This window comes from Triticum aestivum, chromosome 7B, assembly GCF_018294505.1.
Source record: "Triticum aestivum cultivar Chinese Spring chromosome 7B, IWGSC CS RefSeq v2.1, whole genome shotgun sequence".
Lineage (NCBI taxonomy): Eukaryota > Viridiplantae > Streptophyta > Magnoliopsida > Poales > Poaceae > Triticum > Triticum aestivum.
Window position 1 is genome coordinate 133,426,541 of NC_057813.1, and position 14,467 is coordinate 133,441,007.

The window sequence follows — 14,467 nt, forward strand, 5'->3', positions numbered from 1 at the left end:
ACACATCAATTACATGTATATCAAATATACCTTTGGTTTTGCCGGCCTTCTTATCTGCTAAGTATGTGGGGCAGTTCCGCTTCCAGTGACCCTTCCCCTTGCAATAAAAGCACTCAGTCTCAGGCTTAGGTCCATTCTTTGACTTCTTCCCGGTAACTGGCTTACCAGGCGCGGCAACCTCCTTGCCGTCCTTCTTGAAGTTCTTCTTACCCTTGCCCTTCTTGAACTTAGTGGTCTTATTGACCATCAACACTTGATGTTCTTTCTTGATTTCAGCCTCTGGTGACTTCAGCATCGAGAACACTTCAGGAATGGTCTTTTCCATCCCCTGCATGTTGTAGTTCATCACAAAGCTCTTGTAGCTTGGTGGGAGCGACTGGAGGATTCTGTCAATGACCACCTCATCTGGGAGGTTAATGTTCAGCTGGGTCATACGGTTGTGCAACCCAGACATCTTCAGGATGTGCTCACTGACAGAACTGTTTTCCTCCATCTTACAACTGTAGAACTTGTCGGAGACATCATATCTCTCGACCCGGGCATGAGCTTGGAAAACTAGTTTCAGCTCTTCGAACATCTCATATGCTCCGTGATGCTCAAAACGCTTTTGGAGCCCCGGTTCTAAGCTGTAAAGCATGCCGCACTGAACGAGGGAGTAATCATCAGCGCGAGTTTGCCAAGCATTCATAATGTCTTGGTTCTCTGGGACGGGAGCGTCACCTAGCGGTCCTTCTAGGACATATTGTTTCCTGGCAGCTATGAGGATGATCCTCAGGTTCCGGACCCAGTCCGTATAGTTGCTGCCATCATCTTTCAGCTTGGTTTTCTCTAGGAACACGTTGAAGTTCATGTTGACATGAGCGTTGGCCATTTGATCTACAAGACATATTTGCAAAGGTTTTAGACTAAGTTCATGATAATTAAGTTCTAATCAAATTATGAACTCCCACTCAGATTAGACATCCCTTTAGTCATCTAAGTGTTACACGATCCGAGTCGACTAGGCCGTGTCCGATCATCACGTGAGACGGACTAGTCATCGTCGGTGAACATTCTCATGTTGATCGTATCTTCCATACGACTCGTGTTCGACCTTTTGGTCTCCGTGTTCCGAGGCCATGTCTGCACATGCTAGGCTCGTCAAGTTAACCCTAAGTGTTTTTGCTGTGTAAAACTGTCTTACACCCGTTGTATGTGAACGTAAGAATCCATCACACCCGATCATCACGTGGTGCTTAGAAGCGACGAACTGTAGCAACGGTGCACAGTTAGGGGAGAACACTTCTTGAAATTTTTTTAAGGGATCATCTTATTTGCTACCGTCGTCCTAAGTAAACAAGATGCATAAACATAATAAACATCACATGCAATTATATAGTTGTGACATGATATGGCCAATATCATATAGCTCCATTGATCTTCATCTTCGGGGCTCCATGATCATCTTGTCACCGGCTTGACACCATGATCTCCATCATCATGATCTCCATCATTGTGTCTTCATGAAGTTGTCACGCCAACGACTACTTCTACTTCTATGGCTAACGCGTTTAGCAATAAAGTAAAGTGAGTTACATGGCGTTCTTCAATGACACGCAGGTCATACAAAAAATAAAGACAACTCCTATGGCTCCTGCCGGTTGTCATACTCATCGACATGCAAGTCGTGAATCCTATTACAAAGAACATGATCTCATACATCACAATTTATCATTCATCACAACTTCTGGCCATATCACATCACATGATCAATCGCTGCAAAAACAAGTTAGACGTCCTCTAATTGTTGTTGCATCTTTTACGTGGCTGCAATTGGGTTCTAGCAAGAACGTTTTCTTACCTACAAATAACCACAACGTGATTTTGTCAACTTCTATTTACCCTTCATAAGGGCCCTTTTCATCGAATCCGCTCCAACTAAAGTGGGAGAGACAGACACCCACCAGCCACCTTATGCAACTAGTGCATGTCAGTCGGTGGAACCGGTCTCACGTAAGCGTACGTGTAAGGTTGGTCCTGGCCGCTTCATCCCACAATACCGCCGAAGCAAGAAAAGACTAGTAGAGGCAAGTAAGATGACAAAATCCACGCCCACAACAAAATTGTGTTCTACTCGTGCAAAGAGAACTACGCATAGACCTAGCTCATGATGCCACTGTTGGGGAACGCTGCAGAAAATTAAAATTTTCCTACGGTTTCACCAAGATCCATCTATGAGTTCATCTAAGCAACGAGTCAAGGGAGAGAGTTTCCATCTACATACCACTTGTAGATCACGAGCGGAAGCTAGCCAAGGGGATGGTGATGATGGAGTCGTACTCGAACGTGATTCGGATCACCGATGTCCAAGTGCTGAACGGACAGCACCTCCGCATTCAACACACGTACGGGACGGGAGACGTCTCCTCCTTCTTGATCCAGCAAGGGGGAAGGAGAGGTTGAGGAAGATTGCTCCAACGGCAGCACGACGGCGTGGTGTAGTTGGTGCAGCAGTACTCCGACAGGGCTTCGCCAAGCATATACGGAGGAGGAGAGGTGTTGGGGAGGGGAGGGGCTGCGCCTTGGCTTGTGTTAAGCTCCCATGCGCCTCCCCACTATATATAGGGGTGGAGGGGCTGGTTTCTTGCCCTCCAAGTCCATTGGGGCGTTGGCCAAGGTGGGAGGAAAGAAATCCCATCATTTCCTTCCCCACCGACTGTTATCCCCCCTTTTTAGGGATCTTGATCTTATCCCTTCGGGATATGATCTTATTCCTTCTAAGGGGGGGGTCTTGGTGCGTCTTGACCAGGGGTGTGGGGCCTTTCCCCCACTACTCACGTTCATGTGGGTCCCCCCATGCAGGTGGGCCCCACTCTGGAACCTTCTAGAACCTTCCCGGTACAATACCGAAAATCCCGAACATTTTCCGGTGGCCAAAATAGGACTTCCCATATATAAATCTTTACCTCCGGACCATTCCGGAACTCCTCGTGACGTCCGGGATCTCATCCGGGACTCCGAACAACATTCGGTAACCACATACAAACTTCCTTTATAACCCTAGCGTCATCGAACCTTAAGTGTGTAGACCCTACGGGTTCGGGAGACATGTAGACATGACCGAGACGTTCTCCGGTCAATAACCAACAGCGGGATCTAGATACCCATGTTGGATCCCACATGCTTCTCGATGTTGTCATCGGATGAACCACGATGTCGAGGATTCGATCAAACCCTGTATACAATTCCCTTTGTCAATCGGTACGTTACTTGCCCGAGACTCGATCGTCGGTATCCCAATACCTTGTTCAGTCTCGTTACCGGCAAGTCACTTTACTCATACCGTAATGCATGATCTCGTGGCCAACACTTTGGTCACCTTGAGCTCATTATGATGATGCATTACCGAGTGGGCCCAGAGATACCTCTCCGTCATACGGAGTGACAAATCCCAGTCTCGATCTATGTCAACCCAACAGCTACTTTCGGAGATACCTGTAATGCACCTTTATAGTCACCCAGTTACGTTGTGACGTTTGATACACCCAAGGCACTCCTACGGTATCCGGGAGTTACACGATCTCATGGTCTAAGGAAGAGATACTTGACATTGGCAAAGCTCTAGCAAACGAACTAAACGACCTTTGTGCTATGCTTAGGATTGGGTCTTGTCCATCACATCATTCTCCTAATGATGTGATCCCGTTATCAACGACATCCAATGTCCATAGCCAAGAAATCATGACTATCTGTTGATCACAATGAGCTAGTCAACTAGAGGCTCACTAGGGACATATTGAGGTCTATGTATTCACACGTGTATTACGATTTCCGGATAATACAATTATAGCATGAATAAAAGACAATTATCATGAACAATGAAATATAATAATACTTTTATTATTGCCTCTAGGGCATATTTCCAACACCTTGTTGCGTACAACTTTTCCATCTTCATCTTGCTTGTTCCGAAACACCCATTTGGTTCTAATGACATTGTACTTCTCATCGGGCTTTTCAACCAACGTCCACACTTGGTTCCTCTCAAAGTTGTGTAGCTCTTCGTGCATGGCATTTATCCAATCCGGATCTTCCAATGCTTCTTCAACCTTCATAGGTTCAATGCTAGAAATGAATGAGTAATGTTCACAAAAATTAGCCAAAAAAGTTTTAGAGCGAGTAATTCTCCCGGCCTGAATGTCATCAAATATTTGTTCGATGGGATGATCTCTTGAGACTCTTGCTCGAAATCATGAGAGCTTTTGTTTGGGTCGGGGTGGAACATCATCTTCATTGTCTTGTTCTTCCTCTTGTCTTTCTTTGTTGTTGTTGGCGTTGTTGTTCTCCCATGGAGGTGGAGAAGGAGGTCGCCGAGGTTCATCTTGTTGTACATCCTCGTTTTCATCGTCTTGATGTCTCCCACTCGTGGATGCCTCCAAGTCAACTTGTGGTTCACCTTGGCGTGAAGTTGAGGCTTCCACTTGGACGGACGAGGTACTCTCCTTACCTCCGTTGGGCGAATCTTGCCAATAAACAAGCCTTGTATAGCTTCCAAAGGATCTTTGTCACCTACATCAATTGGCAATTGCTCTACTTACGAGCCGTTAGATTCATCAAACTTCACATCTACCGTCTCTTCAAACTTTCGGGTGAAATTGTTGTAGAGATGGTAGGTGTGAGAGTTTGAGCCATAACCTAGTAGGAAACCTTCATGAGATTTAGGAGCAAATTTCAAACGACGATGCTTATCACGAATGTAGCACTTTGAGTCGAATACCCAAAAGTATCCAACTTGGGGTTTGTTACCGGTGAGAAGCTCGTATGTCGTCTTGCCGAGTAGCTTGTGAAGATATAGACGATTCGTTGCATGGCAAGATGTCTCAACCACTTCCGCCCAAAAGTGTTTTGGTGACTTGTACTCATCAAGCATCGTTCTCGTCATTTTTATGAGCGTTCGGTTCTTCCTCTCAACAACTCCATTTTGTTGAGGTGTGTACGTAGCCGAGAACTCATGTGAAATCCCTTCTTCATCAAGAAAGGTGTCCACATTGGCGTTCTTGAACTCTGTTCCATTGTCGCTGCGAACCTTCTTGATCTTCACTTCAAATTGGTTTTGGGCCTTCCAACGAAGTTTTTAAAGATCTTTTGGACCTGTGATTATCGTCAAGAAAGAACACCCATGTAAGTCTTGAAAAATCATCAACAATGACCAATCCAAACGAGTTACCACCGAGACTCTGGTAGGCATTGGGACCGAAAAGATCCATATGAAGTAGCTCGAGCAGTATCCTCGTGGTCATGATGTTCTTCACGGGGTGGCTTCATCCAACCTGTTTTCCTGCTTGGCAAGCACTACAAAGTCTATCCTTGTTAAATATGACATCTTTAACACCAAGGATATGATCACCTTTAATAAGCTTGTTAAGATTTTGCATGCCCACATGACCTAACCGTCTATGCCACAACCAGCCTTTAGAAGATTTAGCAATTAAGCAAGTTCTAGGTTGAACCTTTTTAGTGAAATCAACAACGTATAGATCACCTCTATGTATGCATGTAAAGACCATTTTATGATTATCTCTTAGAAACACTTGGCAATCTACTTTAGTAAATAGGACATTGAATCCAAAGTCAGCTAGCCTAGATATAGAAAGTAAATTGTAGCCAAGAGATTCAACAAGCATAACATTTTGTATGGAGTTGTCATGTGAGATGGCCACCTTACCGATGCCAACCACCTTACCCTTTGAGTTATCACCGAAAGTGACATACTTTCGAGGGTCATCATTTTCAGCAAGCTCACGAAATATATCTTTGTCTCTGGTCATGTAATCGTTACATCCACTATCAAGGACCCATTCCTTTCCTCCAGCCATGTAGCCGCAAAGGTTAGCCATAAGACTAAAGTGTCTCATAGACTCTTCAAGATCAATGTCACTATCATCATCCTCATCATAGTATCCATGTTCAACATCATCTTGCAAATGATCATTTACTAGAGAGAATAATTCATTAGATATATGATTTTGACAATGTTCATCTCTATGAATTCTAATAGCCTCAAAAATGATATTGCTAATGATTCCAACATCTCCTTGGCACGCATAAGGTCACGAAGCTCAAATAAACAATCTCCAAACTTAGGATCATTGGGATTCATCTTATTCAAAGCAATAGACTTATGAAGAATTTCATCTAAGTTTTTCAAGGAATAGTCTGGAAATTATTCCTCGAGAAATCTCCATATAGTATAAGCACAATCAAGAGTTGGCAAGTGACTAATCAAATTTCTAGGCAAACCTCTAGTGATAAGATTGATAGTTCTAAGATTGTGAATCATGTCAAGAGACTCATCAGGGGTAGGATGTAAGGGGTCAATAAGGGGATCACAAGGAGTAGTAATGTACTTGTTCAAGTGATATTCATGAAAAATTCCAAGCATCTCATTTTTCCACTCACTATAGAACTCTCCATCAAGCATAGGCACTTTACGTCTAATAGTCCCCAACATAGACTCATCCATCTTTCTCCAATGGTGATTAAACCAAAGCAATGGAGACCAATGCTCTGATACCAATTGAAAGGATCGAGAAAAGGTGTCTAGAGGGGGGTGATTAGACTCTCAACAAGTAAAGATAGCAGTTTTTAAGTTTTTCAAGTTGAGGTTGGAAATTAGCACAATTTCAAACATTCACAATACAATTCAAGCAAGCATGCAAAGAGTATATGAGCAGCGGAAAGTAAAGCATGCAACTTGCGAAAAAGTAAAGGGATAGGATTGGAGTGTGCAAATGCAATTGGAAACACGGAAATTTTTGACGTGGTTCCGATAGATGGTGTTATCATACATCCACGTTGATGGTGACTTAAACCCACGAAGGGTAACGGCTGTGCGAGTCCATGGAGGGCTCCATCCATGAAGGGTCCACGAAGAAGCAACCTTGTCTATCCCACCATGGTCATCGCCCACGAAGGACTTGCCTCACTTGGGTAGATCTTCACGAAGTAGGCGATCTCCTTGCCCTTACAAACTCCTTGGTTCAACTCCACAATCTTGATGGGGGCTCCCAAGTCACACCTAACCAATCTAGGAGACACCACTCTCCAAAAGGTAAAAGATGGTGTGTTGATGATGAACTCCTTGATCTTGTGCTTCAAATGATAGTCTCCCCAACACTCAACTCTCTCTCACGGATTTGGCTATGGTAGAAAGATGATTTGAGTGGAAAGCAACTTGGGGAAGGCTAGAGATCAAGATTCTTGTGGTTGGAATGGAATGTCGATCTTGGTCTCAACACATGAGTAGGTGGTTCTCTCTCAGAAAATGAATTCTAGAAATGTAGGCACGTTCTGATGGCTCTCTTCATGAATGAAGAGTGGGTGGAGGGGTATATATAGCCTCCACACAAAATCTAGCTGTTACACACAGATTTCCAAACTCGGTGAGACCAAATGGTGAAACTCGGTCATATCGATTCAGGTCAAAATGTGAACGTCAGAAGTTTCGGTGGGACGGACAAGGTCAACTCGATGGGACCAATGTGCAAGGGTTAGAGTAAAACCTCAACTCGGTTTGACCAATTACACAAACTCAGTGAGACCTACTTTGGTAATAACCAAATAGAGAATTGGTCAAGCAAACTCGATGGGACCGATTGCATATCCCGGTGGGACCAAAATTATTGCAATAGGCAACAGAGAGTTTGCAAGCCCATCTCGGTGAGACGAGATCCCATCGGTGAGACCAAACTGATTAGGGTTTTGCAGTGGCTATGTCAAATGAACTCGGTGGCACCGAATAGATCAAATCGGTGGGGCCGAGTTTGACTTTAGGTTTAGGATATATGTGGAAATGAGAAAGTGATTGAGAGCTTTGGAGCATATCACTAAGCACTTTGAGCAAGCAAGCCATTAAGCAACACCTCATCCCCTTTTAATAGTATTGACTTTCCTATGGACTCAATGTGATCTTGGATCACTAAAAATGAAAATGTAGAGCCTTAAGCTTTTGTCAATGTTTGTCCTTAGCATCTTGAATGGGTTTCACATCCTCTTGTCCATGCCACTCCAATGTTGAACTTATCTGAAATATACTAGATGAAAATATTAGTCCAACAAGAAATATGTTGACATTAATTACCAAAATCACCGAGGGAGCACTTGTGCTTTCAAGATCTCATTGAGCACCATTGGCAAAGGGTTGGGTAGTAAGAAATTTTTGTATTCATTTCATTTAATTCATGTGTGATTTGTATTCAGGACAAGTTTTGTATTGAATTATCTTAATTTTGTTGATTGTTGTATTGTAATATTGACATTTTATCTTATATTGAATTAAGAATTCTGAATATGTGGCACATCAAATTCAGATAAAAACCCATCTGATTTGCAGGCCTGGGCGGGCGGCGGCCAAGCAGACTCCGTTTTACAGTTCCGCTATGCGGGGTCTGCTCGGTAGGCGCCCGTATCAGCCCGCAAAACCATTTTTCCACGAACTGTAAACGAGTTTTACGGGTCGGCGATATACGGGGTCTGCTAATGATGCTCTAACCATTAGTTAGTTGCGCCTCGGCTTAAGCGCCAGCAAAGAAGGTGCCGCTCGAGCACATACAAGTCGGCCGCGGTGTAATCTCGTGACAGCTCGCTCAGCTGCTCGTTGTGCCCGACCGATCGTTCCCTTCGTAGCACCAACTCAATCTTTTTTTCTGATTTTTTTGTTGTTGGTTTGGTAGAAAAATAACCATTCGGTTTTCTATAATACCGTTCAAGCAGTACTCTTTGTTCAAAGTAAACATGATCTAGATCACTACTAACTTCAGAGGGAAATTGTCTTCAGTCTTCGGACTCGAGCAGAATGACGCGGCACCGGCTGCACGCTAAGGGCTTCTTCTCCTTCTTCTCCTTGTTCTGCTTCTTCTGCGCTGCACCAAGGGCTCCACCTCCTCCGGTTGCTCCTCCAGCTTCATCGGGACATCCACGTCCACGTCAGGCAGCACCTCCACATCAATTGCCTTCTGCCTCTCTTCGTCGACGGCCGCCCGTGCGACGCGAGGGCGAGCGACGACCTGCCCCTCCGGCTCCTCACCGTCAATGGAAATGACAGGATGTGCCGAAGGGGGGATTGCGGACAAGGACTTCGTACTCACGGAGGACACGGTTCGGCACGACCACCTTGACGACCATGTCTGCATCCGCTGGATCTGTCAGAAACCTGCTTTTCAGCGGCCGATACACGATCCAGCGGTTGCGCTACCGGACATCGCCGGACATAGACTCGAGCATGCACCAGACGAGGACGTCTACCACCGGCACGCCCTTCCGGCCATCGCGGAAGACACATGCCCTCTCGTCATCCCTAAAAACAGTCACGAGGCCTCTGGCGTGGTTGATGAGCGCGGAGACGCTCTTGAACTGCTCGGCGACGTCCATGTCGATTGCCTTCTTGGTTGGATCATCACCGGCCCAGTCGTCTATGGCTCGCTCCCAACTGCACATCGACTTTGACATAGGCGTTGGCGGCGGCGGTGGTGGCGGCGTCGACGGTGACTGGTGGGTGGTGAGGCGAGAGGCGATGGAAGAGAGAAGTCATGGTTTTCTGTATGTGCGATGTGACTGGTACTGAATGCGGTGTGAGGTGGAAGACGAGGGTTTTCTGGATTTAGTGGGAAACCGAACAGGCGGGGCTACGCTGCGACGAGCGATGGCTAACTGAAAAAACATGAACAGACCGACCACGTGCGCAACAGAATGAACGAGCCAGCCGGCAGCGCGTCGACCGGGCCGCATCGGCCGCTTCTGACAGTCGAACGAACGACCGTTAGCGGCGCGCCGTCACCGTTGTCGGCTAGCGAGTGATCGGCCACGTCAAAACACGCTCCGAAAGCGATTCGGTATTTTTTGCCACTGTCATTTTGTCTTGCGGTGCAAAATGTCACGTTTTGTAAAGTGGTGGTTTTCTGTGGTGGTTCTATGCATTTTGCTTTGTTCTCTCTAACTCTTGGGGTGTAAGTGGGCATGTATATGTTTTTGATATTTTATCTGTTAAAATATACATTGGACAAAATAGACACACTTTGAAATTTAGTTTAGTTAGATTTTTCAATGTGTAGTTATTTTCTAAAAAGATACGAGTGTTCACATCCTCATATCTCATTTTTTTGGACTGCAAAAATTGAAATTTATGCGGTAGTTGTGGTGGAGCCAACAAGGCATGTGTGTTGCCAGCGCCCAGAGGGCACAAGGAAATCTAATTATTTCATTTTTATTGGCATAAATAGGTTGCTGTAGCCAGGAAACCATGGGAGGTTTTGAGCACTCAGAAGCAACTAACCAAATTCAAGATTCACACACACCAAATTCAAGATTCACAAACAGAGAAGATTCTGTTGATGCCCTATATATGTAGACTGTTACATGTTTATTTCATATTTGTGTTGTTGCTTATTATCGGTCTTGACGATACCGATTAGCTATATTTACTAAGTGTGCACCGTTTTATTGTGATACCAAAGCCAATTTGTACATTCATATTTTTCTCGATTACCGATTAATAGACGTTTAAGTTTGTGCAAATTTTAATATGTTTCTTGTATCTTGTATTTATATATTTACTGTACAATAGACCGGCACGACAATGCACACCATCGATGTTCTAGTCTTCATCTACGAGCACCCATACGCACTTCGCCATGGTGCAGTCCACAAGCGAATGCCCCAATGAGTTGGGTTGCCTCCAAAGTATTGCCACATATTCGCCCAATTCTTCACTTGCTTCCTAGTATCCGAGCTTGGTTTTGATACTCACCAGCATATTGTACGCTGAATGAATAGTGAACGTGCCTTTTTTGTCGAAAAAGCATGCCCACAAATCACCTTGTCCCATGGGGACGAGGTACTCCAGAGCACCTCGACTTCTTGCAGCTTCTGGATGTTCCACGAGGCGGAGTTACTGTCCATGAAACCACTAACCCTATCGTTCCACGGGTGAGTTGTCCACACTCTGAATCTGAAGAGGCCATCAACATGCTTGCGGTGCTGCAGACAGTAACCAGCTCTCTCGCTTCATGTAGATGAAAAGTCATCATGCTATGATCTCATCCGGCAAGGCCACGAACCGCGTTCGCTTCTGAAACACCACAAACGAAATCACAGGAGAAGATGTCAGCAAAAGCGACGGACAATTCGTTTCAAGCCAAACGCTAATCTGTTTGCGCATTACGCGAAAATGATTGGCCAAGATTTGAACAGGAAGTGCAGGGAACCTAGATCGCGTGAGGGAGCCACCATTAATTTAGTGTACTTATTTGTGAGAAAAAATCAAAGGAAATCCTGATGAAAAGCTCTGCTGATGTAGTATCCCTTATCTTCGAGCGAGAAAAATTAGCACCAAAAGAAAACGATTGCTAATGGTGTCATGGTGATAAGGTTAACTTCAAATCTTCAATGAGATAGTTACCCTAGAGAAAACTTCAGTGAGATAGTTATCATACCATCATCTAACGGTTGCCTGCTGCTGCCTAAGCTAGTTTGATGGTCTTAGATTGCCAGTTTGACTTTAAGGTGCTCAACAATAAATCAAACCAGTAAGTTGCAACATTAGTGACGGTGACCCGAAAGAATCGGCCGGAGCTACACTAATGGGCACAAAGCGGATCAAGCAACTTGGCTCGTTATGATCCCTGAAAATTTCTCGATCTAGACACTTGGTCAGACATGTGACGCTCAGCGTGTTTCTTCTGCTACCATAGAATAATTCAGGTAGGCCTAATGTTTTGAAACGGCAATTTAAGATCATCCTTGGTACGCATAGACTTTCCACAAATAACATCACCATGGCTGCTACGCTGAACCCGCAGATAAAGAGGGAACATCGCAGTGGCTGCTAAAATGTCTGCTGACAACATTGAAGATTTAGACAACTCATTCTGAAACTTCAGCTGCGAAACATTTTTCATGGTAGATCTATGACTGCTACTGCTATGCTTGATCCGCAGCCAGAAAGTGAGAATGATCTCATGCCTCGAGATATTCAAGTAGGAGTATGACAAGCAACTGTATTTTGTATCATCACTCAACCAGTCAAATCCTAGAATTAATCGCCAACAAATAACTAATGTAGTAACGTATCAGGAAAAATCTCAAACATGCTACTGAGCTACTCAAAACTTAAGACACATCTGCATCGGCCGAAAATATTGGTCACACTATTAACAGCTCTAGATGGTGCCTCGTTGGACACGTAGGGATCCAATTGCGTATGAATATTTCTTAGTATTTTTTGTTTTCACAGTCAATAAAGAGATAAACCCATGGCTTGTTTACATATTCCTACATGAACCGAGTGAAACACAATTTGCATGTCATGTTTACTTATATTATAATGGTATATGGATTAGTCAAAGATAAATTTCATAAGAAATTTTATTGGGTAAACTGTGTGGACCATTTGCAAAAGTTATATATTTTTAAATTTTAGACTATCATGAGGGCGGGAACCCTTTTTTTAGAATAACGGGAACCCCGTTTCTATTCATGACTGAAACCAGAGAGATCCATACAACATGTAAAGGCATGAAAAAATAAAAGTATGCTATATATTGTTAATTTATTATTAAAAAAATTATTGGTCAAAACAAACAGTTCTAATACATACTTTTGGGTGAAAGTTTCCACATTATTTTTTTTACCGGGTAATGAGATACTACTGTTGCTTGAAAGAAAAAGAAAAACATTGTCTTCCTTCCCACGGAGCTTTTTTTTGAAATGCAGATGAGCGAAAAGCAATACAAAAGGACCAATTTATACGGTGATTTATTTTTAGATTGGAATCAAGTTATTTAATTCAGGCCTTAATAGCATGGCTCTATTATAAAATGATAAATATAGTAATATATTTGAATAAAAAAACATTGAAAGAAGCAGTGCATTACCTCCTTGCGGCTGGCCTTGACGTCCGCTGATGCATACTCCGGCGTGCGGGGTAGAGCAGACCACCTATCCGGCGTCTTCGCCGTCTCTGCACCCCTCTCCGGTGTCTGCATCATGAACCTGGCACCCCACTCGGGCGTTACGGCGAACCTGGGACTCCGCTCTGGGGTCTGCGCGAACCTGCCGGCGCCCCAGTCCGGCGTCGGCACGAACCGTGGGTTCCGCTCTGGCGTCTGCGCGAACCCACCAGTGCCCCAGTCCGCCGTCGGTAGGAACCGCGGGCTCCGCTCCGGCGTCACAGCGCCGTTCCCACCGTTGGCGGCGCAGAGCTGCATAATCTTAGCGGCCGCCTCGGCGGCGTCCCGGCTCTCGCCCATAAGCTTGGCGAGCTGCGCCTTGGGCAGGCGCATCCTGAGCTGGACCGGCCCGCCCTCGGAGGCGGTGGACATCGGGGAGGCCGGCGCGGTCGGGAAGGAGAGGTCGGAGGTGGAGCGGCGCGTGAGCATGAGCGACTCGAGCCTCTCGCGCGCGCCGACGTGGAGAGCGCCGGACCAGGCGCGGCGCGGGGGCACGGTGGGGCGGGGCAGCGCGACGAGGAAATAGAGGCGGCCCGGGCGGAGCAGCGCGTCGTGGTCGAGCGGGCGCGCGCGGACGCCGAGCAGCTTGACCTGCTCCGACTCGAGCAGCTGGAAGCCCGGGTGGTCGCGCAGCACCGCGCCCGCGTACGCCGGCGGCTTCACCCTGAAGGCGGTGCCGTCCAGCTGCATCACCTTGGCGCCCTTGCGCCGGCCGCCGATGCTGTTGCCCATTGCCCTGCCGGCTGCTTCCCGGTGGCGGCTGCGGTTTCTCTTGTGTTTCGCCGCCTCCTCTCCACTTCCCTGGTGGTGTGAGGTGAGGCGGGGCGTGGGTGGTTCGGTTCGCGTGGTTCTTCGCGGCGTTTGTGCGTGTGGGGTGTGGGGATTTAAAACGGGCGAGAGAAAAAAGGTAGGGGAAGATTTGGGAGTGAAAGGTTGTGGTGAGTTCACGCGAGTATTGAGCTTGACGTGGACTGCAACTATTCTCTATATTACTCCCTCCGGTCCTTTTTACTCTGCATATTAGGTTTGTCCGAAGTCAATCTCATCCAACTTTGACCAAGTTTGTATAAAAAATTATAGACATTCACATAACAACACCAATATCATTAGATTCATCTTAGAATATATTTTCATATTATATTTATTAGATATTATAGATGCTAATAATTTCCAATGTAAATTTGGTCAAACTTAACAAAGTTTGACTTTCGGCAAATTCAATTTGCAGAGTAAAAAGGACCGGAGGAAGTATTTCCTTGCTTGGGCGTCTACAAAGTTTAGCTAGCCGCCCACCATGGCATAGGACTGTGGAAGAGGAAATGGAAGCGGGGAGGTTAAAGTCGGTTCTAGTGCATGCATGTCTAATTAACAATAAGTGAAGGATGAAAACACGTTTTGACCGTCCAATTAAGCTCGCAGTTCCAGAATCAGAGCAAGAAGTTACTTCAAGCGAAGCAAAACTTTGTAATTGCGATCTTACTACT

The 14,467-nt window shown here is 45.4% G+C and overlaps 1 protein-coding gene across 1 annotated transcript; it reads right to left on the minus strand.

Annotated features, from left to right (window-relative positions):
* Positions 1-10,541: 10,541 nt before the first annotated feature.
* On the minus strand, positions 10,542-13,858 carry LOC123161651 (uncharacterized protein At1g66480). Its single transcript, XM_044579459.1, has 2 exons — positions 12,909-13,858; positions 10,542-11,104 (listed from the first exon to the last, which is right to left on the minus strand). Exons 1-2 carry the CDS (start codon positions 13,713-13,715, stop codon positions 11,060-11,062), a joined length of 852 nt encoding a protein of 283 aa, XP_044435394.1. The 5' UTR covers positions 13,716-13,858; the 3' UTR covers positions 10,542-11,059.
* Between the last annotated feature and the right edge of the window lie 609 nt (positions 13,859-14,467).